The 24,221-nt window shown below is 42.8% G+C and overlaps 1 protein-coding gene across 4 annotated transcripts; it reads left to right on the plus strand.

Moving 5' to 3' along the window:
• Positions 1-3,746: 3,746 nt before the first annotated feature.
• PMCH (pro-melanin concentrating hormone) lies at positions 3,747-24,011 on the plus strand. 4 transcript variants are annotated; one of them, XM_056574561.1, is made up of 4 exons: positions 3,747-3,778; positions 15,816-15,985; positions 16,156-16,360; positions 23,872-24,011. In XM_056574561.1, the coding sequence occupies exons 1-4, from the start codon at positions 3,769-3,771 to the stop codon at positions 23,919-23,921; spliced, it is 435 nt and encodes a 144-aa protein (XP_056430536.1). In that variant the 5' UTR covers positions 3,747-3,768; the 3' UTR covers positions 23,922-24,011. The 4 variants fall into 4 exon arrangements, with proteins under 4 accessions (XP_056430536.1, XP_056430533.1, XP_056430535.1 ...); XM_056574558.1 differs by lacking the exon at positions 3,747-3,778 and adding an exon at positions 9,494-9,741; XM_056574560.1 differs by lacking the exon at positions 3,747-3,778 and adding an exon at positions 15,399-15,443.
• Positions 24,012-24,221: the final 210 nt, after the last annotated feature.

A 24,221-nucleotide genomic window follows, 5' to 3' on the forward strand; every position in this document is an offset into this window, starting at 1 on the left:
AAACGGTCAATTTCTTAGTCTTTACGGCAAAATCCCGCCAGCCGGGCTCATTCTTCGCCACTTCGTAGTTCAACCAGAAGAGTTCGAGACCCTCCGGTCGAACAAAACTGACGTCAAATTCGGACGAACCGTAGGGGTGAATCAGGGCAAAGATGTCACTCGCCCTGAATTTCATCTGGAGGAGGAGCTCAACCACTTTAGCGTGAGGCGGGCACACATCCCTGCCCCACCAAATCAGACGGACCACGTTCCTACGGTTATTGTCCTGCCCGGGTGTCGGGAGGGACCAGACCACCTCAACATTCTGCTCTCGGAATGCCCCCAAACCGTGCCTCTCTATCCAGAAAGACAGGTCGACCTCACCCCTTCCCTCTACCTGGATTGACCTGTCGCCCCTACGTAGAGCCTCCAGGAGGCGCTGCTGCAAGTGACCCCCGGGGCTGGATGGAGAGGGGGACCCCCCGGCAGCGACATGAGCATAGCTCCTAGGAGCAGTCACTACCGGGGGGGCAGCCGAACCAGACTCAGACCCAGGACCACCATTCACACCACTAAACCCACCAACATCCACACCACAATTCTCATCATCCATACCAGACTTTGCATTCATACCACTACTACTCCCACCATCATTCACTCCACTAACACTCCCACATGCACTCTTCTCATTCACAACACTACCACACCCAACATCCTCACATCCTACACTCGCGCCCTGCGTAATGTATCCTGGGCTGGCTGGGACTTGTAGTACTGCCGGTTTTAACAGAGTCTTTTTTGCTGGCTTAGCTGTTGCTGGGGTCGACACTGATGGCTCCTGGGCGATGTTACTGCATGAGCCTGGGGCTGCCCCTCCAAGCGCACCCCAGCTCCTCCCACAACGCCATCACCATGTCTGCCCGACTGCACAGGCTCTGCAGCTCGCACTGGCGCTCGGACACTCTCCCCCCTCACAGGAGAGTACTCCGCAGCACCCACAGACCGTCCATTTTTCGCTCCCGACGCCTGGACACTCCCTCCCCCCCTCACAGAGGAGTGCCCTGCAGCGCCAGTAATGTCCACGGCACTCGGGGGACCGCCCCCAAAGCACACAGACATATCACTTATCTGGACACTCCCCCCCCTCACATGGAAGTGCCCCGCAGTGCCAGTAACACCCGGGGAACCGATCCCTGAGCAAATAGTAGCATAGCTTGCCCCTGGTGTCTGGACACGCCCCCCACCACCCTGGGGCGGTCCCCCCCACCGCACCAGGGCTGCCCACCTTAAGCCCATTAGGACTTGCTGGCTCTATAGCGTCCTCTGCCATCTTGGACGCAATGCTGTACCCCCCTTTCTGGCCCTGCTTCACCACAGAAATGGGGACTGGCAGTTTGGGGAGCCCAGCAGTCTGAACCAACTTTACAGCTGGCTCAGACTGCTGGAAAGGACGGAACACATAAGTCACAGTCTCCTGAACCTTCTGCCTTTTCTTCCTTTTCTTTACCAGATCATCTTTACCGAGATCCTCACCAAAGGCAAAATCATTCATACGGGTAGGGGACTCCTGCTGTATAATGGCTTGCAGCAAACCCCCACTGGCCAGCTCCTCCTCAACGCTCTCCTCTGTCTCCCCATCACTGGAGGGCAGCGCCACCTGGGCGGGCTCAGGGTAGCTATCTTGGGGGGGCTGGGGGTCACACACACTAGGGGTGGCATCCATTTCACTTCCCACAGCCGACTCTCCGCCATCTTCCTCCCCTCCTTCCTCCTCCTCCTCACTGCTCTCCTGAGGGCAGCCTGCACCGTATTTCCTTTCTTTGAATCTCTCCTCATTACTCAGTTTTACTTTTAGGAATCCTGCCCCCTCAGAGATTTTTCTTTTGGCTTCCTCCACCTCCGCCACCTCTATCTTCAGAGCCCGCACCTGGGCAGTGAACTTCTGCCTCTTACCTGTAGGGCCCTGGTCAGCCTGGTAGCGGGCAAATCTCAGGTCCTCTCACAAGCTCCTCAGCTTCCTGCCCAGCTCTTCGTACTCCGCCATCTTGGCTTGTATCTTTGAGCCATAGGTCGCCAATGACTCCCTTGGTCCCCGTGCCCCGCATTGCTGGGGTTCCGGGGTAGCAGAAGGACCGCTGGTCTTTGCTGTTGCCTTATGTCCCTCTGATCCGGTCGGGGGAGTGGGCCCCACATTTCTGCGGGCCCTGCTGGAACGCCTCACCCCGACCTTGGAACCGGCTGTAGATACTATCTTCCCCCCTCTCGCCAGCCGGGAACGAGAGGTAGAAGCCAGAGACTCCCTTGGCTCCATGCAGGAAACTTCTCCCCAGGGGCCTGCCACACCCCTGGGAAGGCAGATGAAAAACGCTGCTTCTCTCTGTGTGGAAGTCTGGAGCTCAAAGGAGACACTCCCGACAAATTCACACACTGAAACTGATGTGTTCACAGGATGTGCTCTCTGTTGACACCTCTGTCCATGTCAGGAACTGTCCAGAGTAGCATAGGTTTGCTATGGGGATTATCTCCTGCTCAGGACAGAGAGCACTGTGGATAAGAAAAAAAAAAAGAAATTCAAAAAGAAAAGAATTTCCTCTGTAGCATACAGCTGCTAAAAAGTACTGGAAGGATAAAGATTTGTTTAATAGAAGTAATTTACAAATTTGTTTAACTTTCTGGCACCAGTTGAATGAAAGCATTTTTTTTCACCGGAGTACCCCTTTAAGCATTAGGTGGGCAAGAGCAGCACTTTCTGCAGAAGCACTATGAGCAGAACGGCTCTGCCATTGATTGCTGCTGCCTGCAAGGGGTATTTTTTGCCAAGCAGAGTGGGGAACGGGTGTGTGTGGGTGTGCAGTAACCTGAACAGCTGATTTTGTATCCCTGGTTGTCTATTTTGACCAATGTTTTTCACAAAACACCCAATATCTTGTAAATGGCATGGCATACTCTAGTAATAGAATTAATAATTGTGTAAAATGCTGATTTTGCTTCAGATTTTCTGCACTGTTGAAGCACCCTGTCTGATCATAGAGAAAACTATGTGGCTAATGTCAGGGCCGTTCAGAAACAGCCTCAAGTCCATTATTTCATATAATTAAGTGGACTGACAACACTCAGGGCCCCCAGACCAAATAAAGCAAGGGTCCTCTCCAAGACTCCACCCCTGGCCATGTCTACGGTAGAGCTATTTTCCCACGTTTATTTGGGTGGTGGGTTTGACTAGTGTGCATCTTATTTATCAAGAAGGTGCCGCAGGATGATGAATTTTGCGCAGCTCTGCTGTGGTGGGAAAAGCTCTACCACATACACTGTTTCTAGACCAGTGTTTCCCAACCCAGTCCTCAAGGCACACCAACAGTCCAGGATTTTAATTTTTCCCTGTTCTATTCCAATGGAGTAACGGAAAAAACCCAGAATGTTGGTGTGCCTTGAGGACTGGGTTGGGAAACACTGTTCTAGACACTTGTGAAGGAGGGAAGTAGACACTTTCCCGGGTCCTGAATTTGGCAGGTTAGGTGTTTACTTACTTTCACAGGGCTGCTGTGACATTTTTACATGCATTTTAGACGATACAATCAAATTTGATTGCGGTGACTAAGGGATTAAAGCCCGGCATCACCGTGATCGGTGATGTCTGGCATTAGAGATGGGTCCTGGTGGCAGATAGCCGCCAGGACCACTCAACTATGACCTGCGCTCAGCTCCTGAGCGTGTGTCATAGAAGGGGAGTGGGACGCTGTCATCCACAAGAGGTTAAAGGTTGAATTGTGGAAGGTAGAAGTGATTCTCATGCCTACTGGTAGGTGGTGTAGCTTTGCGCCTAAAAAAAAAAGTACCTTTGCGCACAAAATAGCGACTTTTGACAAAAGTCGCAAATGATAAATAAATGACCACTGCATGGTCACAAGAAAAAGTTCTATGGGTAGGCAAAAAGAGTAAAACTGTCTATATCAAAAGGCGCATAAAGGTTTCAAAATATGTTGCTTGCGTCTGAACTGCGCCAAAACATAGACAAAAAAATGCCCTAAAAGCAATGATTAATCTCACCCAATGTGTGTGTGTGTGTGTGTGTGTGTGTATGTTCCAGCATCACGTCCAAATGGCTAAAGATATTAACATGAAACTTGGCACACATGTTACTTATATGTCAACAACAAACATAGGATAGGTGATTTAACCCTTACTGCCATGGTCGCGGTTTTTGTTTAAAGTCCCATACAAGTCTATGGGAAATATATGTTACTGCATAACTTCCAAATGACTGGAGACATTTTGATAATACTTGGTCACATGTTACTTATATGTCCACTAAAAATATAGGATAGTTAATTTAACCCTTAGCTACCCCCATTTGTGAGGGTCAGTGTTTTTGTTTAAAGTCCCATGCAAATCAGTGGGAAATGTATGTTCCCATATGACTTCCGTACAGCTGAAGATATTTCAATAATACCTGGTACACATATTACTTATATGTCAAATAAAAAGATATGATAGTTAAATTAACCCTTACCTACACCCTTACATGCAAGTATATGGGACTTCCAGTACTTTACTCCACAAGCTCCGCTCTGCATCTCCTGGTGAATGTGTCAATCCGGCTTGCAAGCCACACCACATCTCACAAAGACGGGATATGAGGATGGGATATGAGGATGGGATATGAGGATGGGATATGAGGATGGGATATGAGGATGGGATATGAGGACGGGATATGAGGACGGAATATGGGGTCGGGTTATGGGGACGGGATATGAGGACGGGATATGAGGTCCGGATATGAAGAAGGGATATGAGCATGGGATATGAGAGCGGGATATGGGGTTGGGATATGAGGACGGGATATGAGGACAGGATATGGGGACGGATATAGGGACTGATTATGAGGTTGGGATATGAGGACGGGATATGGGGACAGGATATGAGGTCAGGATATGAGGACGGGATGTGAAGACAGGATATGAGGTCGGAATATGAGGAGGGGATTTGTGGTCAGGATATCAGTAGGGGATATGGGGTCAGGATTTAAGGATGGGATATGAAGACAAAAACATCCTCCTTTTGTTAGGGCCCCCATCATGGGGGTACAGCCAGTACCCCAGTCAGGGGCCCAGGCACCAAGGGGGGCCCGGGCCCTAGGGCTGCAACATGCTGGGACCAGTGCTGGCATGGTCCCTGCATGTGCATAACCGGACCCTTCACCTGCGGGCCTCAATGTGCCCCCTGCGACTGGGCCAGCAGGTGAGGGGGGGCCTGCGCCCGCCGATGCGGGGCTCCGTCCTGTCACTCCAGCCCGGGCTTCCTATGCGGCAATGGCTCTGCGGAGGCTGTCAGCACAGGAAGAGGAGAGAACAGGAGCTGCAGGGGAACGAGGCAGAGGTGAGTGTTTTTTACTATATATGGGGGCCATGTGAGGGGGGCATTACTTATATGGGACAAAGTGAGGGGGGCATTACTTATATGGGGGCAAAGTGAGGGGGCATTACTTATATGGGGGCCATGTGAGAGGGGCATTACTTATATGGGGGCAAAGTGAGGGGGGCATTACTTATATGGGGGCCATGTGAGGGGGGCATTACTTATATGGGGGCAAAGTGAGGGGGGCATTACTTATATGGGGGTAAAGTGAGGGGGCATTACTTATATGGGGGCAATGTGAGGGGGGGTATTACTTATATGGGGGAAAAGTGAGGGGAGCATTACTTATATGGGGGCAATGTAATGCCCCCCTCACTTTGCCCCATATAAATAATGCCCCCCTCACTTTGCCCCCACACATAATAATGCCCCCTCACATGGCCCTTATACATAATAATGCCCACTCACATGGCCCACAGATATATTAATGCCCCCATATAAGTAATGCCCCCTCACATGACCCCATATATGGGGGCATTGTGAGGGGGCATTACTATATATATAAAATATATGGGGCCTTGTGAGGGGGCATTATTATGTATGGGGCCATGTGAGGGGGCATTATTATGTATGGGGGCCATGTGAGGGGGGCATTGTTATGTATGGGGGCCATGTGAGGGGGGCATTATTATGTATGGGGGCCATGTGAGGGGGGCATTATTATGTATGGGGGCCATGTGAGGGGGCATAATTATTTATGGGGGCAATGTGAGGGGGCATTACTATGTATTAGGGCCATGTGAGGGGGCATTACTATATATGGGGGTCATGTGAGGGGGCATTACTATATATGGGGGTCATGTGAGGGGGCATTACTTATATGGGGGCAATGTGAGGGGGCATGATTATATATGGGGGCCATGTGAGGGGGCATTATTATGTGTGGGGCCATGTGAGGGGACATTATAATCTATGGGGGATGTGTACGTGTATATATGGGGGTAAGTAAGGAGGCATTATTATATATGGGGTCAATGTGAGGGGGCAATATTATGTATGGGGGATGTGTACGGGGACATTATTATACAGGGTGGGCCATTTATATGGATACACCTTAATAAAATGTGAATGGTTGGTGATATTAACTTCCTGTTTGTGGCACATTAGTATATGTGAGGGGGAAAACTTTTCAAGATGGGTGGTGACCATGGCGGCCATTTTGAAGTCGGCCATTTTGAATCCAACTTTTGTTTATTCAATAGGAAGAGGGTCATGTGACACGTCAAACTTATTGGGAATTTCACAAGAAAAACAATGATGTGCTTGGTTTTAACGTAACTTCATTCTTTCATGAGTTATTTACAAGTTTCTGACCACTTATAAAATGTGTTTAATGTGCTGCCCATTGTGTTGAATTGTCATTGCAACCCTCTTTTCCCACTCTTCACACACTGATAGCAACACCGCAAGAGAAATGCTAGCACAGGCTTCCAGTATTCATAGTTTCAGGTGCTGCAGAATGGGCAAAACAAAAATTGGAACAGGACCCTCAGTTTACGCAGAAGATTTTGTTCAGTGATGAGGCAAACTTTTATGTGAATGGTGAAGTTAACAAACAAAACCACCGCTATTGGTCTGACACTAACCCACGGATAGATCCCTCCAAGACTGTTGGAACACAAAAATTGATGGTATGGTGTGGTATATGGGGTACAAAGATAGTGGGGCCATTGTTCATCAATTGAAACCTCAAGGCCACTGGATATGTGAAATTGCTACATGATGATGTGTTTCCCTCTTTATGCACTGAAGCTGGCACATTCCCTGAGTTTTTCCAGCAAGATGTGGTGATTATGGGTGTCAGGTCTGAGCATTCCTAGATGAACAGTTTCCTGGAAAGTGGATTGGTCATCGTGGGCCAGTTGAATGGCCCCCAAGGTCTCCCGATCTGACCCCCTTAAACTTTTATCTTTGGGGTCATCTGAAGGCAATTGTCTATGCCGTGAAGATACGAGATGTGCAGCACCTGAAACTACGGATACTGGAAGCTTGTGCTAGCAACACAATGGGCAGCACATTGAACAAATTTTATAAGTGGTCAGAAACTAAGTAAATAACTCGTGAAAGAATAAAGTTACGTTAAAACCAAGCACATCATTGTTTTTCTTGTGAAATTCCCAATAAGTTTGATGTGTCAGATGACCCTCTTCCTATTGAAAAAACAAAAGTTGGATTCAAAATGGCCGACTTCAAAATGGCCGCCATGATCACCACCCATCTTAAAAAGTTTCCCCCCTCACATATACTAATGTGCCACAAACAGGAAGTTAATATCACCAACCATTCCCATTTTATTAAGGTGTATCCATATAAATGGCCCACCCTGTATATGGGGGCAATGTTAGGGGTCATTACTATATATGAGGGCAATGTACACAGGCATTATATTATATGGGGGCAATGTAAGGGGTATTATAATGCAAGAGGACATGTTGGGGCCTAATACTATTCAGGAGCACAGAAGAGACTATTATATGGGGCAGTGTAATACATATAGGGGGTTTGTATAGACGTGAGGACTTTGATGTAGGGAGAATCCTATCGGGAAAAATCTTCATGATGACCCAGGACAGATGGAGAAGAGAAAAGTGAACGACTCAGATCAGAGAAGACGCCTCTGTGAGTATGTATCTTAATCACTTATAAGGTCTGCAGCCCCTGTGTACAGCTCACAGCTACTCCTGTATAGGGTTTATTGTTCTTTTGTATATTGGATTTTATTCAATAACAACATAGCAGTGTTAGTCAGTGGTAATGGTAGTAGTCATTGTGTGGCAGAATTATATGTCCCTTGTATTGTGGTGTTATTAGTGATACTGATCTGTTTATAGAGGGCTTTTATTTCTTTACAATATAGTGGTATTATTTAGTCACTGCAGAAATAATATAGAGTGATGATATTATTTTATGTTTCTAAGCCCAACACTAAGATATAATATAGCGTGTGCCACAGTGAGGGAAGGGGGGAGAGGGGGGGCCCAGACTACAAGCTGATGGCAAAATTTCTGATGGCAGCCCTGTCCTTTCCCCCCCCCCCCCCCCCCCCCCACAAGGATAAGGTAGGAAAAACAGGGCAGCGCCAGGTACTCAGCAAGTATATCTATAAAACTTTAAAATAGGTAAGATTACCCCCATGGTGTCCTGCACTGTAAAAGTGGGTAGGTTATTAGGTCCACATTGAGTAAGTATATCCCCCCAGGGTAGGCGGTAGTTTTCCCATTAGGTAAGTATGTCCCACAGTAAATAGATAGTCCCCTTATTATGTAGAACCCCAATAGACAGGTATGTCCTCATATAGGTTGCCCTCCCAATAGATCCTTAGGTACGTCATTAGATAAATCAATACACCCCAACCTCCCCTTCCCCCATAGGTAAATATGTTTGTAGGTAAGTAGCCAGATAGATAAGTAGGTAGGTAGCTAGGCAGGTGGGTAGCTAGCTAGCCAGATAAGTAGCTAGCTAGGTAGATTGCCAGGTAGGTAATTAGGTAGCCCGGTAGCTAGGTGGTTAGATAGCTAGGCAGGTAGGTAGCTTGCTAAATAGATAACAAGAATGGTAGCCCAGCTGGTAGTTGGCCAGGTATCTAGGTAGCTAACTAAGTAAGTAGATCAAAAGAAGAAAGCAGCACTCCTAAAAATTGTGAGTGAGTGCCTCCCAGCCAGGGTCCTGGTCCAGGATCCTCTAAAGATACTCCAAGGAAAAGGCAGTGGCACTCCAAAAATGTGGAAAAGGAGATTATTTATTCATCTCTGTGTGCTGCGATGTTTCGATGGTCTCTCACCATCTTTCTTAAGCGTGGCTTGAGAAAGATGGTGAGAGACCATTGAAACGTCATTGCACACAGAGATGAATAAATAATCTTTTCCACATTTTTGGAGTGCCACTGCCTTTTCCTTGGAGTGACTAAGTAAGTAGATAACATAAACATACTTATCTCTTGTCCCTTGCAGTACAGACAAGCCACGTCCATTCTGCTCCAGAGTGCAGGCACCGGTGAGAAACGTTGTTGGCACCTGCATCGGGACAGACAACTGCTTTAACTGTCAGAAGCTTTTAACTGTATGTGCGAGTGCCTCTTGACATTTGAAATTTAGCTCTGTGGGCCTACCATTTCTCTTCATCATCTCTGAGATATTTCTATACCTTTATTAGATTCTCCTGTGGTATACTGTTCTCTTGGACATAATTTGTAAATACACACCCCTGTCTATATATAAAATCTCACAGTTAACAATGCATATCAGAGCAAAAACCAAATAATGAGGGGGAAAGAACTGCCTATAGAGCTCAGAGACAGGATTGCACTGAAAGTTCCCAAGAGCACAGTGGCCTCAATCATTCTTAAATGTAAGAAATTGTGAACAACCAGAACACTTTTTCGAGCTAGCTGCCCCTTTAAGCTAAGTAATTAGGGGAGAAGGGCCTTGGTACAAGAGATTACCAAGAACCCAATGGTGACTCTGGCTGAGCTCCAAAGGTCCTGTGGGCAAATGGCAAACACTTCCAGAGGGTCAATTATCACAGTAAAAGACACATAAAGGCTGACCCGGAGTTTGCAAGAAAAGCACCTAAAGAACCTCACACTGTTAGAGACAGAATATGGTCTGATGAAACCAAGATTAAGGTATTTGGCCTCACTTCTAAGCATCATGTCAGGAAGGCAAGGATTGCTCATAATTTGCCCAATACCATCCATACACTGAAGCATAGTGGTCGCAACATCATACTGTGTGTGTGGGGGAGGAGAGGATTTTCAGTGGCTGGGACAGGGAGACTGTCAAGGTTGAAGGAAAGCTGAATGAAGCAGAGTTCATAGATTATCTTAATGAAAAACCTAATTCCCAGAGTGCTCTGGACCTCAGACTGGGATTCTCTTTCCAACAAACAGTGACCCTACGAACAGAGCCAAGACAACGCAGAACTGGCTCTGTCTTCAAATGGCTTAGCCAGAGCCCTGACTTGTCGAACATGTCTGGAGAGACCTGAAAATGGCTGTCCACCAACCTGACAAAACATCCAGTTGTGTGAACCGTGTGATATCATACCCAAGAAGACTGGAGGCTGTAATCTCTGCCAAAGGGTCTTCAAATAAATGCTAAGTAAAGGGTTTGAATACTTATGTCAATGAAACATTTTAGTCTTTCCTTTTCAATGAATTAGCAACATTCTGTTTCCACTTTGTTATTGTGGAGTAATAAGTGGAAAATAATGGAAAAACATAATTATTTTTATTTTATTTTAGCACAAGGCAGCAACATAACAAAATTCTACAAACATGAAAGGGTCTCAATGTATATAGGCTACATGTATTTCTTTATAGTGTTACTGGATTAAGGATAGGGTTTTAATAAATGTAGGTGCATTTATTAATAAAGATTGCTGACATTATTGACAACCTTTGGTGGTTTATAGCATTTTGTATTGATTTTGACTCTCTATTTACTGGTCTTTCTATTTTTTTGTGAACACTGAGCTAAGGGCCCCTAGTCCAAAATTAATGAGGGAAAAATAACTTATTTTTCAATTTCTGTTCCTCTGTACAGTAACATAATTGATAGCATTATTCCTGTGCTGTGACATTATCATGTATAGTATGTACAGTTATGTCACTGGGTAGTTATTGCAAATTTATTTTGTTGTTTATTTTTATGTGGAACCCACCGCATCTAAACATAGTATAAGTCACCAGTGTGTTTTTATCTACTACCTGTATTTATATTTAAAATGCTAATGCAACAAAAAAAACTGCTAAACTTAGCCTATGTTTAACTTACAATAGACAAAAATTAAAGGTGCTCTCCCAAGATTAAAATGTATTACTTTTCCACAGGATAGCTTACAGGTATTTGATCTGCGAGGGTCACTACAGAGCTAACCATAGCTAGATAAAAATTAAATACATTAGAATATATTAATGAAAACAAATCAGCTCTATAATTAATTATGCATAGTAGTAGCACACAGGAGAGAGGGGAGGGTTTTAACCATATTTTTATAACCTTACTACTTTTGCCTCATATGTAGGATGAAAAAATAATTTAATTAAAGGGCCGTCGCCACCTAGTGCTGAAGTAACCCAATTACATGTGCCTTCTTTATAACTATTCAAAAATGAAGACCAAAATAGTCACAAAGAGTAAAACATGCACTATGTTAACTGAAGGCTCTCATTTGATGGTGTTCTATTAATAAGAAGCACAGATAATAGCATGTGTAGGTCAATATAAAACATTTTATATATAATTATGGTGCAGCAAAAAACAATAGATATAACTAAGGTATGCCCTAAAGGCACTGGGAGTCCTTGGTGCTGATGGGAGTTTCCAGGAGGGTGATTGTCACATTGTTTTAATTATTTAGCCCCGTATGCTGAACTGATCTTCACCGCAGGGAACTACGAGGTCACTACCTCAGACAAAATCATATAGGCCATCAGATTTGATAGAAAGCCAAGAAGAGTTCCTAATGAACTTTCTCTCCAGGTTTTCTTTAACCCCTTAAGGACCCAGCCATTTTACACCTTAGGACCCGGCCATTTTTTGCACATCTGACCACTGTCACTTTAAACATTAATAACTCTGGAATGCTTTTAGTTATCATTCTGATTCCGAGATTGTTTTTTCATGACATATTCAACTTTAACATAGTGGTAAAATTTTGTGGTATCTCGCATCCTTTCTTGGTGAAAAATCCCAAAATTTGATGAAAAATTCGAAAATTTTGCATTTTTCTAACTTTGAAGCTCTCTGCTTGTAAGGAAAATGGATATTCCAAATAATTTTTATTTTTATTCACATATACAATATGTCTACTTTATGTTTACATCATAAAATTTATGAGTTTTTACTTTTGGAAGACACCAGAGGGCTTCAAAGTTCAGCAGCAATTTTCCAATTTTTCACAAAATTTCCAAACTCACAATTTTAACTAACACGTCCCTAACTAGGAAAACAAAAAATCAGAAGACCTGGTCTGGAGCAATCCAGACTACGTCCACCTCCTTTAGACACTAAGCTTAAACTGACTAGCTCAGAGCCTGAAGGCGAGTGTATCCTGCTGGGAGGAGCTGACTTTTTTATCACCATAGTGTCACACCTCCTAGAGACAGCAAGATACACCCCACTGTCTGTGTCCCCCAATGGAGCCGATAGAGAAGGCGCTTTTTTGCTCATGGATGCTACCAGCAATGGCTGTTTCAGAGAAACAATAGGTTACTAGTGCTGATCAAGCAGGGCTTGATGTATGAAATGTCCAACAGAGTCCAAGAATATTGATATATGGGTTTTTCTACAGATGGGTGTCACAGGAACCCTAGGTGCTGGAGTTGTCCAGCTGTGGGGGACAATTGTGTAGTTAATATACCATACCATTACAATATGGGCACAAGTGTTCAGTGCAGTAGCTGGTCCTGGTGGTTCATCTGGCACAAAAGTTCTTTAAGCATGTCTTTTATTCCTGGATTTGGATTGCCAAAGGGGTCCATAGCCTGAGCAATTTTAATGAACAGCGGTTGTGGACCCACTGTGATGCCTAGCTAGTTTGACTTTGGGAGGGTATTGTCTATGTAGCCCAGAGATTTTCCCCATACAATGATCTAGACTTTACTGCAGGGGGCTACTAAGTAAATATCTCTTGGAGTAGTCCTAGTACAGCTAGTGACTGACCTTGGAGACCAAGAGACACTAGTAAAAAGTATTGAGGGGTCATGCCAAGAGGATTCTGAATAAAGGCTGAAGGTGAGGTAGCACAGGTTTGTAATAAGAAACAGGCCAAGGTCAGACACAAGAAAAGCAATGTGGTATAAGGCAGCAGGCAGGGATGGAGTCAAGAAGGCAAGCTGGGGTCATACACCGTAACAGAACATATGCACAGAACAATTTACGGTACCTAGAACACTGATGGGACTAATGCCCAGGCAGCTTTGTAGCAGTGGTCAGAGTTTGGAGAGGCAGAAGCAGGAGCAGAAGAAGAAACTGGAACGCAACAGGAGAAGGCACAGCTAGGGCCACAAAGTTGGAAAATAACACGGTTATTGAGTAAAAGTGTTTAGGGACCACAAAAGGCAGACCAGATAAAGTTATAGAGTGTGTTCGCTCTTGAGTGCCAAGGTGCTTAGTTAGTGCATAAAAGTCACCAATGCTCTGCTGACCATGCTTTAAAGTTCCAAACTTCATCTGGCATTAAAAAAAATTATACATGGCTGGAAATTTTCACCAAGAAAAAGATAGTTAGAACTTTTTCCTAACCAGTGAGACCCCACAGTAAATAGTAAAATCATGCAAGTCTGAAACAACATTCCACACAAAAATAAACCAACACTCTTAGCACTGTAAATCAGAGTCAACGTCATCAATGTAATGTCCCAGTACAGAACATAGTCCTGTACTACACTCAGGCCCTGTCAGGTTGAGTCCCTCAGTGTCCTGGGGGCTCTCCTGCAGTGTCTCCCCCATAATGAAGTTGGTATTACTATGTCTAGCCAGTACAGTGTTCCCTCAACATATGATGGTAATTCGTTCCAAATGAACCATCATTTGTTGAAACCATCGTATGTTGAGGGATCCGTGTAATGTTAATTATAGGAAGGTATACTCACCTGTCCCCGCCGCTCCAGAACGTCCCCGCTGCCCTGGATGTCGCCGTCCATCGCTGTCACCGTGTCCCCGCTGCTCCAGAGCGTCTCCGCTGCCCAGGATCATCGTTCCTTATCGCCGTCATCACGCCGCTCCTATTGGATGATGGGACGGCGTGCGCGGCAACGTGATGACGACGATGGAGAGCGACGGCGATGCAGGGGATCCCGAAGAGAACGGTCCAGAGCGCCGGGGACATGTAAGTGATCGTCACCGGACCACACGGGGCATCTTAAATGGCTATCCAGTGGCAGCTGAAGCAGTCTGCGCTGCCGGATAGGTGTTTATGTGATGGCCCTGACATACAAAAGCATCGTATGTTGATGCAGCCTCTGAGAGGCCATCGTATGTTGAAATTATCGTATGTCAGGGTCATTGTAGGTCGGGGGGGTCACTGTACAAGGTTATGTACTATATGTATAGTCAGTATAAAGTTATGTTTTTTGTATATAAAGTATAAAGGACCTTTGGAGGACCAATGTAAATGTCTAAAGGACCTTTGGAGTTATCACATGTTATGTTATCACATGCTACCCAGAGAGCACCAGTTAAACACAGGACCTGCAGCTTGACCTATGGGCTTCTTGCTCAGCCTCCCTTTATAAGAGGGGGAACCATTACAATCTGCTCTCTTTCACCATCACTCCTGCTGAGGAACAGCACAGCACACACATCACAGCTCCTGTGTCCAGTACACCTGGAGGCCATAAAGCCTGCACACCAGCCACATTGTCAGTAAGTCAACTCATCTATGTCTGCTGTCTCTACTAAAGTCAAGTCACTAGTCAAATCAATTATAGTCAGAGTGGCTGTATTGAAGTCTGACCCAAAAGTACTGCTAGTCCCAGCAAGCTGTAAGGCCCTTTCCGTGTTACTGGTCGACTCTCTGAGATTCTGGCCGAGCTGTAGAGACTATAACAACTGTCTGACCTCAGTAAATCCTCCGTTAAACCATAACCTGGTCGTGGACTCTCATTTCACTGCCTAGCCATTGGGATATATAGAAACATAGAATGTGTCGGCAGATAAGAACCATTTGGCCCATCTAGTCTGCCCAATAAATAGTCCCTGGCCCTATCTTATATGAGGGATAGCCTTATTCTTGTCCTATGTGTGCCCCCATCCCCTGTACCCCAGCCTGTGCACTCCTACCCAGTTTTTTTTATATCTTAACATTGGTTCATAGATTAAAAATCACCATAAGACACATACAAACATGTCAACTTGTGAACTCTGATATTAAAATGGTTTGCTTTATTTTACTTTATTGTAGCTGTGCATTTTGCTTCTTTTACCTTTAGCTTTTACCTCCTACAGGGATCCATTCAGACCAGGAGCTTAATCAGGTCATGATCTAGCAAAAGCATAAAACAAAAGAGAGCATCTTCTTTCAATAAAGACCAGATATGACTTACGGTAGCTAATCCTAATGGAAATATATTTACACTAAACAAGTAGCACCCTGTAGTTTGGAACTTCTTTTTTTCAATTGGCAGTGCACTTTGTTGGATTAAGATAGCTATCAATTATTTGAGTGCTTTTGCCATTCACTAAGGTAATAGGTTGCTGAAAACTAAATCCCTAAAGAATAACTAAGAGGTGGCAAACTTTTCTTTCAGATGCTAATTATGTTGTTGAGTATACATATATATATATAGCAAGAATCTCCACAGCATTATTGGAAAGATTTTTTTATTTTTTAGATCTGCCTCAGGCCTCGCAAAAGAATGGTAAGAATGATTAGCTTAGGCTATCCACTCATAATATCTTTATCCATTCTATCCCAAGGCTTCCTGTTTTCCTTGTCAAAGTCTATCCGAAAGGCAGAGAATGACGTCTTACTGGACACTATTGCTCTAAGGAAAGCATTAAGGAATGGAGACACGATATACAAATCCTCAACTAACCCACAGGACCAGTACTCTATGGATGAAGGAGAAGAAGAAAGAGCTATAAAGGTAAACAAACTATATACAAATATAGAACTTAAAATAATATGCCTCACGTATGCTAATATATTCCAGTATGGTGTAAAGCTAAATGTTAACCCATGGTGCTTTACAGATTTCTACAAATGTTTTTCCTATTGTTAAATTCTAATATCATTACAAACCTTATTCTTCTGCAGAGTGCAGGGTCTGAAAACACTTACTTCAGCCATGAAGGTGTCCCATTAAATGTCGGTGTGAAACAGATCCCATTTTCAACACTTAAAAGCTCATCCCAAAACTCAGAGAATGGTGATGAGAATGTTGAGCTTACACATGAAAGAAGAGATCTCGGGGAAGAAGAAAACGCAGCAAAGTTACCAATTGGGAGAAGAGACTTTGATAGTAAGTATAAAGCGAAAACCCTTTAAAAGTGCATACGATTTAAAGATTGCTTCCTGTCCTGCTGTGTCTTTAAGGGAGAGAATATATGTAAATGGGTGATAACTGACTTAGTGATAGGAAGCAGAGAGTGGGGATCAATGGGACTCTCTGGTTGGGTGACAGTTACAAGTGGGGTACCACAGGGGTCAGTACTGGGTCAACTTCTTTTCAATGTTTTTTAACCCCTTATTAAATTTGACGTGTCTCTTTAAATGGTAATAACTTTAGAACACTTTCTGAATGGAGCGATTCTGAGATAGTTTTTTCGTGACAAATTGTACTTTATATAAGTGGTGCATTTTTGTTGACACATGAAAAACTCACAAATATTGTGAAAAACTGGAAAATTGTTGTCTTTTTTTTTACTATTTCTTTTATGGTGTTACAATTATGGCCCATTTTATATAGCTTTTTATGGATTTTTTTTTTCCTTTTACTGAGCAAAATTCTTTTTCCTTTCTTCTTTTGACTGCAGCACTGAAGGGGTTAACTGTCAGGATCGGAGCACAGCTCCGCTCCTGACAGCTGCCCGGCTATATGCTATTGCCGGCCCCGGCAGCCGATCGCCGCACGCATGCTCGCCATGCCGTGATCGGGAATGGATGTATATATATGACCATTTGCGTTAAGTCACGGGGAAAATGTACATATATACACTGCTCAAAAAAATTAAGGGAACACTAAGATAACATATCCTAGATCTGAGTGAACTAATCGTATGAAATACTTTTGTCTTTACATAGTTGAATGCGCTGACTAGAGAAGAGCAAACTTCCAGTAATTTGATTTGTCATGAACTTTTCGGCTCAGCGTTTGCTGACTTTAGCCTGCATAAATGAGTTCAGCTTTCAGGTGCACCTGAAAGCTGAACTCATTTATGCAGGCTAAAGTCAGCAACTGCCAAGCCAAGAAGTTCACGACAAATCAAATTACTGGAAGTTCGCTCATCTCTAGCGCTGACAACAAAAAAAATCACAAAAATTATCAATGGAAATCAAATTGCACACACACATTTGTGGCCTGCTGGAGGTCATTTTGCAGGGCTCTGGCAATGCTCCTCCTTGCACAAAGGCGGAGGTAGCGGTCCTGCTGCTGGGTTGTTGCCCTCCTACGGCCTCATCCATGTCTCCTGGTAGCGCCTCCATGCTCTGGACACTACGCTGACAGACACAGCAAGCCTTCTTGCCAAAGCTCGCATCGATGTGCCATCCTGGATGAGCTGCACTACCTGAGCCACTTGAGTGGATTGTAGACTCTGTTTCATTCTACCACTAGAGTGGAAGCACTGCCAGCATTCAAAGGGACCAAAACATCAGCCAGGAAGCATAGGAACTGAGAAGTGGTCTGTGGTCACCACATGCAGAAAAACTCCATTATTGGGGGTGTCTTGCTAATTGCCTATAATTTCCACCTGTTGTCTGTTCCATTTGCACAGTAGCATGTGAAATTGATTGTCAATCAGTGTTGCTTCCTGAGTGGACAGTGTGATTTCACAGAAGTGTCATTGACTTGGAGTTACATTGGGTTGTTTAAGTGTTCCCTTTTATTTATGTATTTATTGTTTTTGAGCAGTGTGTGTATATATATATATATATATATATATATATATATATACACACACACGTCAATTTGCGGCAAGGGGTTAATGACCTTGTAAAGGGATTACAGAGTAGAATTGTAATATTTGCAGATGACACTAAACTGGGTAAGGTGATCACCACAGAGGAAGATAAAATAATATTACAGAGGGATCTGGGAAAGCTGGGCACAGATATGGCCATTGAAGTTTAAACTTTTGAGGACATTTTATTAGCCATAGCTCCTTCAAATTTTCACCCACATGGCCATATGAGGGCTTGTTTAATGCTGGACCAACTGTACTTTGTAATGAAATCACTTTACCTCAAAATCTATAGAGGAGCCCATAAAATATTATTTATGAGGCAAAATTGAAAAATCCCCCACAATTTTTGCAACCTTTAGGAGTTTATGCAATGTGATTATAGTTAGAATGATACGTTATCTTTATTCTGGAAACCCATACGATTACAACGATATCCAATTAATTTATGTAAATTAACTTCTAGTAAGAATCCCTATTTATGGTGCCGTGATCTGTAGCTTTTATTGGTATCATTTTATTTTCATGGGACTTTCTTGCTTTTCATTTATTTTTTTTCTTGTTTATGAAGCAACAAAATATCATAAATTCTGTACTTTATGTTCATGCCAATTACCATGTGGTTTCATTATTGTTTTAATAGTTATTACATTTCTGCACACAGTGATACCACATATGTTAATTTGTTTTTGATTAAACTTATTTGGAGAGAGGCTTATTTACATTTAACTTTTTTTTTTTTTTATTGAATTCAAAATTTTCTAGTCCCCATGAGGGACTATGGGGAGAATTTATCAAGGGTAGTGTAAGTGAATGTTTTGTTTGGTTGTTTAGCACCATTAAATTTGTGTGGTGGAAAATGTGTACGTGCACCAAATTAACTGGTGAAGAGCATGTGATAAATATGGTGCTGGTACACATTTTTCACTTAAGTACCCTAGCTTGTATGGTGCCTCCTCTGACTTTTTAACCAGTTTGACTAAAATGTGAGGCTTTTTACAAATGCTATCCACAGCCAGTTTTGTAAGACAACTGATCTTGTGTAGATTTAAGACAAATTGATTACGCTTTGACAAATTCTACAACAAATCGCTAATGATAGATCAATTTCCACTACAATAATCCCTTAAGGAAATTCTTTTCTTTTTGGCTTTCTTTTAGTCATAACCACAGTGCTCTCTGCTGACACCTCTGTCCATAGCAGGAGAAAATCCCCATAGCAAACATATGCTGCTCTGGATAGTTCCTAAAATGGACAGAGGTGTCATCAGAAAGCACTGTGGTCGTGACAGAAAAGAAAAGAATTTCCTCTGTAGTATACAGCTGCTAATAATTACTGGAAGTATTAAGAGTTTTTAATAGAAGTAATTTACAAATCTGTTTAACTTTCTGGCACCAGTTTTTTTTTTTTTTTTTTTGGGCTAGGAGCAATAGAGAATTGATCAGACAGCTAGAAGGGAGGCAAGTACCCTCCCGCTGTCCTCTCAGCTGATCAGGACACTTTCATTTTAGACGCCGCGATCAAAGTCTAAAGGGTTAATGCCGGGCATTGGCCCGATCGGCTTAGCCCCACATTAACCCTGTGTCCTGGCTGCTAATAGCAGTAGGGACCCGCAGGGTTTGAAGTGTTCTCTGCTCGTGAAAATGCTTTAAACCCCAGTAACGGGACCTAAAGGACTCGGGGGGCGTACACCCTGCGTCCCCAAGGTGTTAAAGTTGCTAAAAATCTGTGCATAACAGACCTTAATTTCTTGTGTAAACCAAAAGTTGAAAGACCGACAAATCCTGCAACAACTCAACCCCTTTTTTTAAACCAAAACAAACAAACAAACAAACAATGAGACTATAGAATGCTCAACCCTATTTTGTTGTGATGTCTGACTCAAGTTCAAGAGGGGCCTGAACGCTTTTCTTGAAAAATTTAAATGGCATGTTATGGGTACTAGAATTCTGGAGACAGGGAGTTTGAAAGGAATTGTCCTATCTGCCTCACAATGGTTTTTTTTCCCCCTCTCTCTTTCACCTTCCTCTGGATCAACAGATGGTTATAGGTTGAACTTTATAGACTCGTCATTTTTATTTTCAGCCTTACAAACCATGTAACATGTGTAGCATCATAGCATTAGTAATACCCACCTAGATATAAAAGGTATTGTGGCACAATTGTACAATGCTCTCCAAACTTACAGTGGCCTTCTGTTACAATATTTTAACCATAAAATGGTAAATTCTAGACCACTGTATCTTGAATCCATACAATGCTACGGACAGTCCAGATCAGAAAACGTGTCAATGGCTGGAGGAACTGATCGATCAGAATGGGCATTCACTGGTGAAACACCTGTATTACTGAAGTGCATGCACTGACTGGCTGTCTGGCAGCACCTTCCTACAGTACAGGAAGGTACTACATATTCTATACTACACTTTACCTGAGTAAGGGTTAGCTGCTTCTTTGGATACCAGGTGAGGGTGGCTTTATATTACTTTTTTTTAGGACACACTACCATGAAGAAGCTCTTGCCCTCTACATAGACTGATTTACAGCAGCTCTTCCTTACTTTTATGTGTAAGGATTTACTTTAACCCTTTAAAGACGCAGGGTTTTTCCATTTTTTCCTAATCACCTTCTAAAAATCATAACGCTTTCAATTTTGCATATAAAATTACATATGATTGCCTATTTTTTGCGCCACCAATTCTTTGCAGGGAGTCATTTCACCCAAAAATCCACAGCAAAACGGAAAAAAAATTCATTGTGCGACCAAATAGAAGAAAAATTTTCATTTTGCTTCTGTTTCTACGCAGTGCATTTTTCGGTAAAAATAACACCTTATCTTTATTCTGTAGACCCATATGGTTAAAATGATACCCTACTTATATAGGTTGGAAAAAAATTCTCATCTTCTAACCCCTATAACTTTATTTTTCCATGTACGGGCTGGTATGAGGACTCATTTTTGCGCCATGTTCTGAAGTTTTTATTGGTACCATTTTTGTATTGATTTGACTTTTTGATCGCTTTTTATTCATTTTTTCCATGACCTAAAAAAGTGACCAAAAATACGCTATTTTGGACTTTTTTTTGCGCGTACGTCATTGACCGTGCGATTTAATTAAAGATACATTTTTATAGTTCAGACATTTCCGCACGCGGCGATTCCACATGTTTATTTACATCGAAAAAGGGGGCGATTCAAACTTATTAGGGAAGGGGTTAAATGACGTTTGTTAGCTTTTTTTTTTTGCAGTGTTGTAGTCCTATAGCACTGCACACACTGATCTCTTATACTGATCCCTGCAAAGCCATAGCTTTGCATGGATCAGCAAGATAGGGGCTCGATTGCTAAAGCCTGTAAGCTCAGGCTTGGAGCAATCAAATGCCGATCGGACGCGACGGAGCAAGGTTAGGGGGTCTCTGCTCGCGTCCCAGCTGATCGGAATATCGCGATTTTATCGCGATGTCCCGATCAGCCCGACTGAGCTGCCAGGAAGAGTTTACTTTTTTTAGATGCGGCGATCAACTTTGATCGCCGCGTCTAAAGGGTTAATAGCACGGGCACAAAGATCGGTGCCACACGCTATTAGCCCAGGGTCCCGGCTATCATTAGCAGCTGGGACCGACCCGGTCTGATGCGGGGTCATGGCGTGACCCCGTTTTAAACACTGGGACTGGGGGAGGGGCATACAGGTACGCCCTTCGTCCTGAAGGAGTTAAATCTATTAGTTATCTACTTATTCTTCACTAATGCTAACTTTTCCTATTTTTGGTGCCTCAGAACCAATAACCAGATTTCCATAGAGTTATGGTCTAAATATGGTCTGGTATGTTGAAACTAGAGGGACCACCGTATAGTGATTTATAGTATAGTATTCAACAAGGGGTGTCTGGCTCTTGTCATAGGACACGAGATTCTTATGTTTTTATAGTTGAATAAGTGGGCTCAACCACAAAGAGTAATATTGATGGGTGCTTATCTATGCTTTAAGACAAAATGCACAACCAATTAGAAAAAGCAAAGCAAATCGTGATAGCACACCAGAGAATGTCAAAATTAATCTTTATTATACAGAAATAGCCATATATAGATTAAAAACATTTAAAAGAGGATGTCCACAAAGCATTTCTGACCACCTTAAGCCATAGGAAGGGACCACAGACCTAATCTGGGGCTCTCCCCACAAACAAGGACACCCGTCTCATCTCTTAGCAATAAAGTGCAATGTTCTTTGAGACTTCTGGCCCCAACCCAATAAAGCATATAATGCACAGATAGCAGCTGTAATACTCCAAGCAAGTAAACAAGAAATAAATAATCTCACTAGAGACAAGGTAAACAATTTGTGCATAGAAAGGGCTCAATAGAGATGAGCAAACTTACAGTAAATTTGATTCGTCACAAACTTCTCGGCTCGGCAGTTAATGACTTCTCCTGCATAAATTAGTTCAGCTTTCAGGTGCTCCCGTGGGCTGGAAAAGGTGGATACAGTCCTAGCAGACTCTTTCCTAGGACTGTATCCACCTTTTCCAGCCCACCGGAGCACCTGAAAGCTGAACTAATTTATGCAGGATAAGTCATCAACTGCCGAGCAGAGAGGTTCGTGACGAATCAAATTTACTGTAAGTTCGCTCATCTCTAGTGCTCAACACTAGGTACACTGCAGCTGCAACATCAAATATTCAAGTATATCAAGTCACATCATGTAGTCAAAAGGAGCAAATACATATACATCACACTGTTATATGGAGAGCGGGTGTGTCCCCCCCTCCCCAAAAAAACCTAGGTCCCACGCGTTTCGTCACTCTTTGACTTCCTCAGGGGCGCATGTGACGTATATGTATTTGCTCCTTTGACTACATGATGTGACTTGATATACTTGACTATTTGATGTTGCAGCTGCAGTGTACCTAGTGTTGAGCACTTTCTATGCACAAATTGTTTACCTTGTCTCTAGTGAGATTATTTGTTTCTTGTTTACTTGCTTGGAGTATTACAGCTGCCATCTGTGCATTATATGCTTTATTGGGTTGGGGCCAGAAGTCAGAGAGAGAACATTGCACTTTATTGCTGAGAGATCAGATGGGTGTCCTTGTTTGTGGGGGGGGGGGGGGGGGAGTTGCCCCAGATTAGGTCTGGGGTCCCTTCCTATGGCTTAAGGTGGTCAGAAATGCTTTGTGGACCTGCTTTTTAAATTTTTTAAACTATATATGGCTATTTTTGTATAATAAAGATTAATTTTGATATTCTCTGGTGTGCTATCACTTTTTGCTTTGCTTTTTCTAATTGGTTGTATATTCTTATGTTTTTAGACATATGTCAGGCATAGGCAACCTTCACAGTGAAGAGGTTTTGGACTACATATTCCATGGTACTCTTAGAGCCAACTAGTTGCCAAAGCATCATGGAAGATGTAGACTAAAACATCTACAGTAACAAAGGTTGCCCATGCCTGTCATATGGTTAAAATGTTCACTTTGTGCCCTGTAGGAATATGAAATGTAAGACAGCAAGTTTAAGAGTAGCAAATTAAAATTTGTTACAGATCAAGTTGGCGATTTACCACAAAAAAATGAAACACAATTTGGCAGATACAAAAATGGTGTCTGATTTTTGTGTCATCACAGCTGATCTTTTATTTCTCTTATTGCTCTGGAAAAGCAAAAAAAATTATATTATATATTATATTATTATATATATATATATATAATTATTTTTTTCTAACTATAGCCAATGGGTGCAATTTTTTTCCTTTATGCATTTTTCTCTGTCTGTTTCACTCTTAATTTTGTCTGTGTAAAATTCTATGTAAAGAAAGAAAATGTAATCACTGACTAATCTGTTATTTCTAGTGCTCCGATGCATGCTGGGAAGAGTTTATAGGCCTTGTTGGCAGATCTGATGCAACGAAGATTTTTCAAGTTATGGTCACCTGAATAATGCAGAGAGCCTGTAACAAACTTGCGGGAATGACAGAATTAAAAATAAAATTTTACATAATTTATTAATGTAAATAAAAAAAATCTGTGCAATGTAAATCTGTTGTGAATTTACTCAAATTTAAATACAGACAAGAAAAAAAGAAAAGTAAAAAAGTTTAAAAACCAAATAAATAACAACATTAACCATTAACAACTTCTGGGCTACCAAAAACATTAACCTAAGTAGGACAACGAGAAAGAATTTGTCCACAAACTTTCAA

The sequence above is a fragment of the Hyla sarda genome, chromosome 4 (assembly GCF_029499605.1).
Source record: "Hyla sarda isolate aHylSar1 chromosome 4, aHylSar1.hap1, whole genome shotgun sequence".
In the NCBI taxonomy this organism is placed as follows: Eukaryota; Metazoa; Chordata; class Amphibia; order Anura; family Hylidae; genus Hyla; species Hyla sarda.

Coding starts and splice junctions, on each gene's coding strand:
- PMCH (XM_056574558.1), top strand. CDS start 9,654: ATGAGGGGGAAAGAACTGCCTATAGAGCTCAGAGACAGGATTGCACTG. Junction 9,742..15,815: donor GGCCTCAATCATTCTTAAAT/GTAAGAAATTGT, acceptor TTCTATCCCAAG/GCTTCCTGTTTTCCTTGTCA. Junction 15,986..16,155: donor AAGAAGAAAGAGCTATAAAG/GTAAACAAACTA, acceptor ATTCTTCTGCAG/AGTGCAGGGTCTGAAAACAC.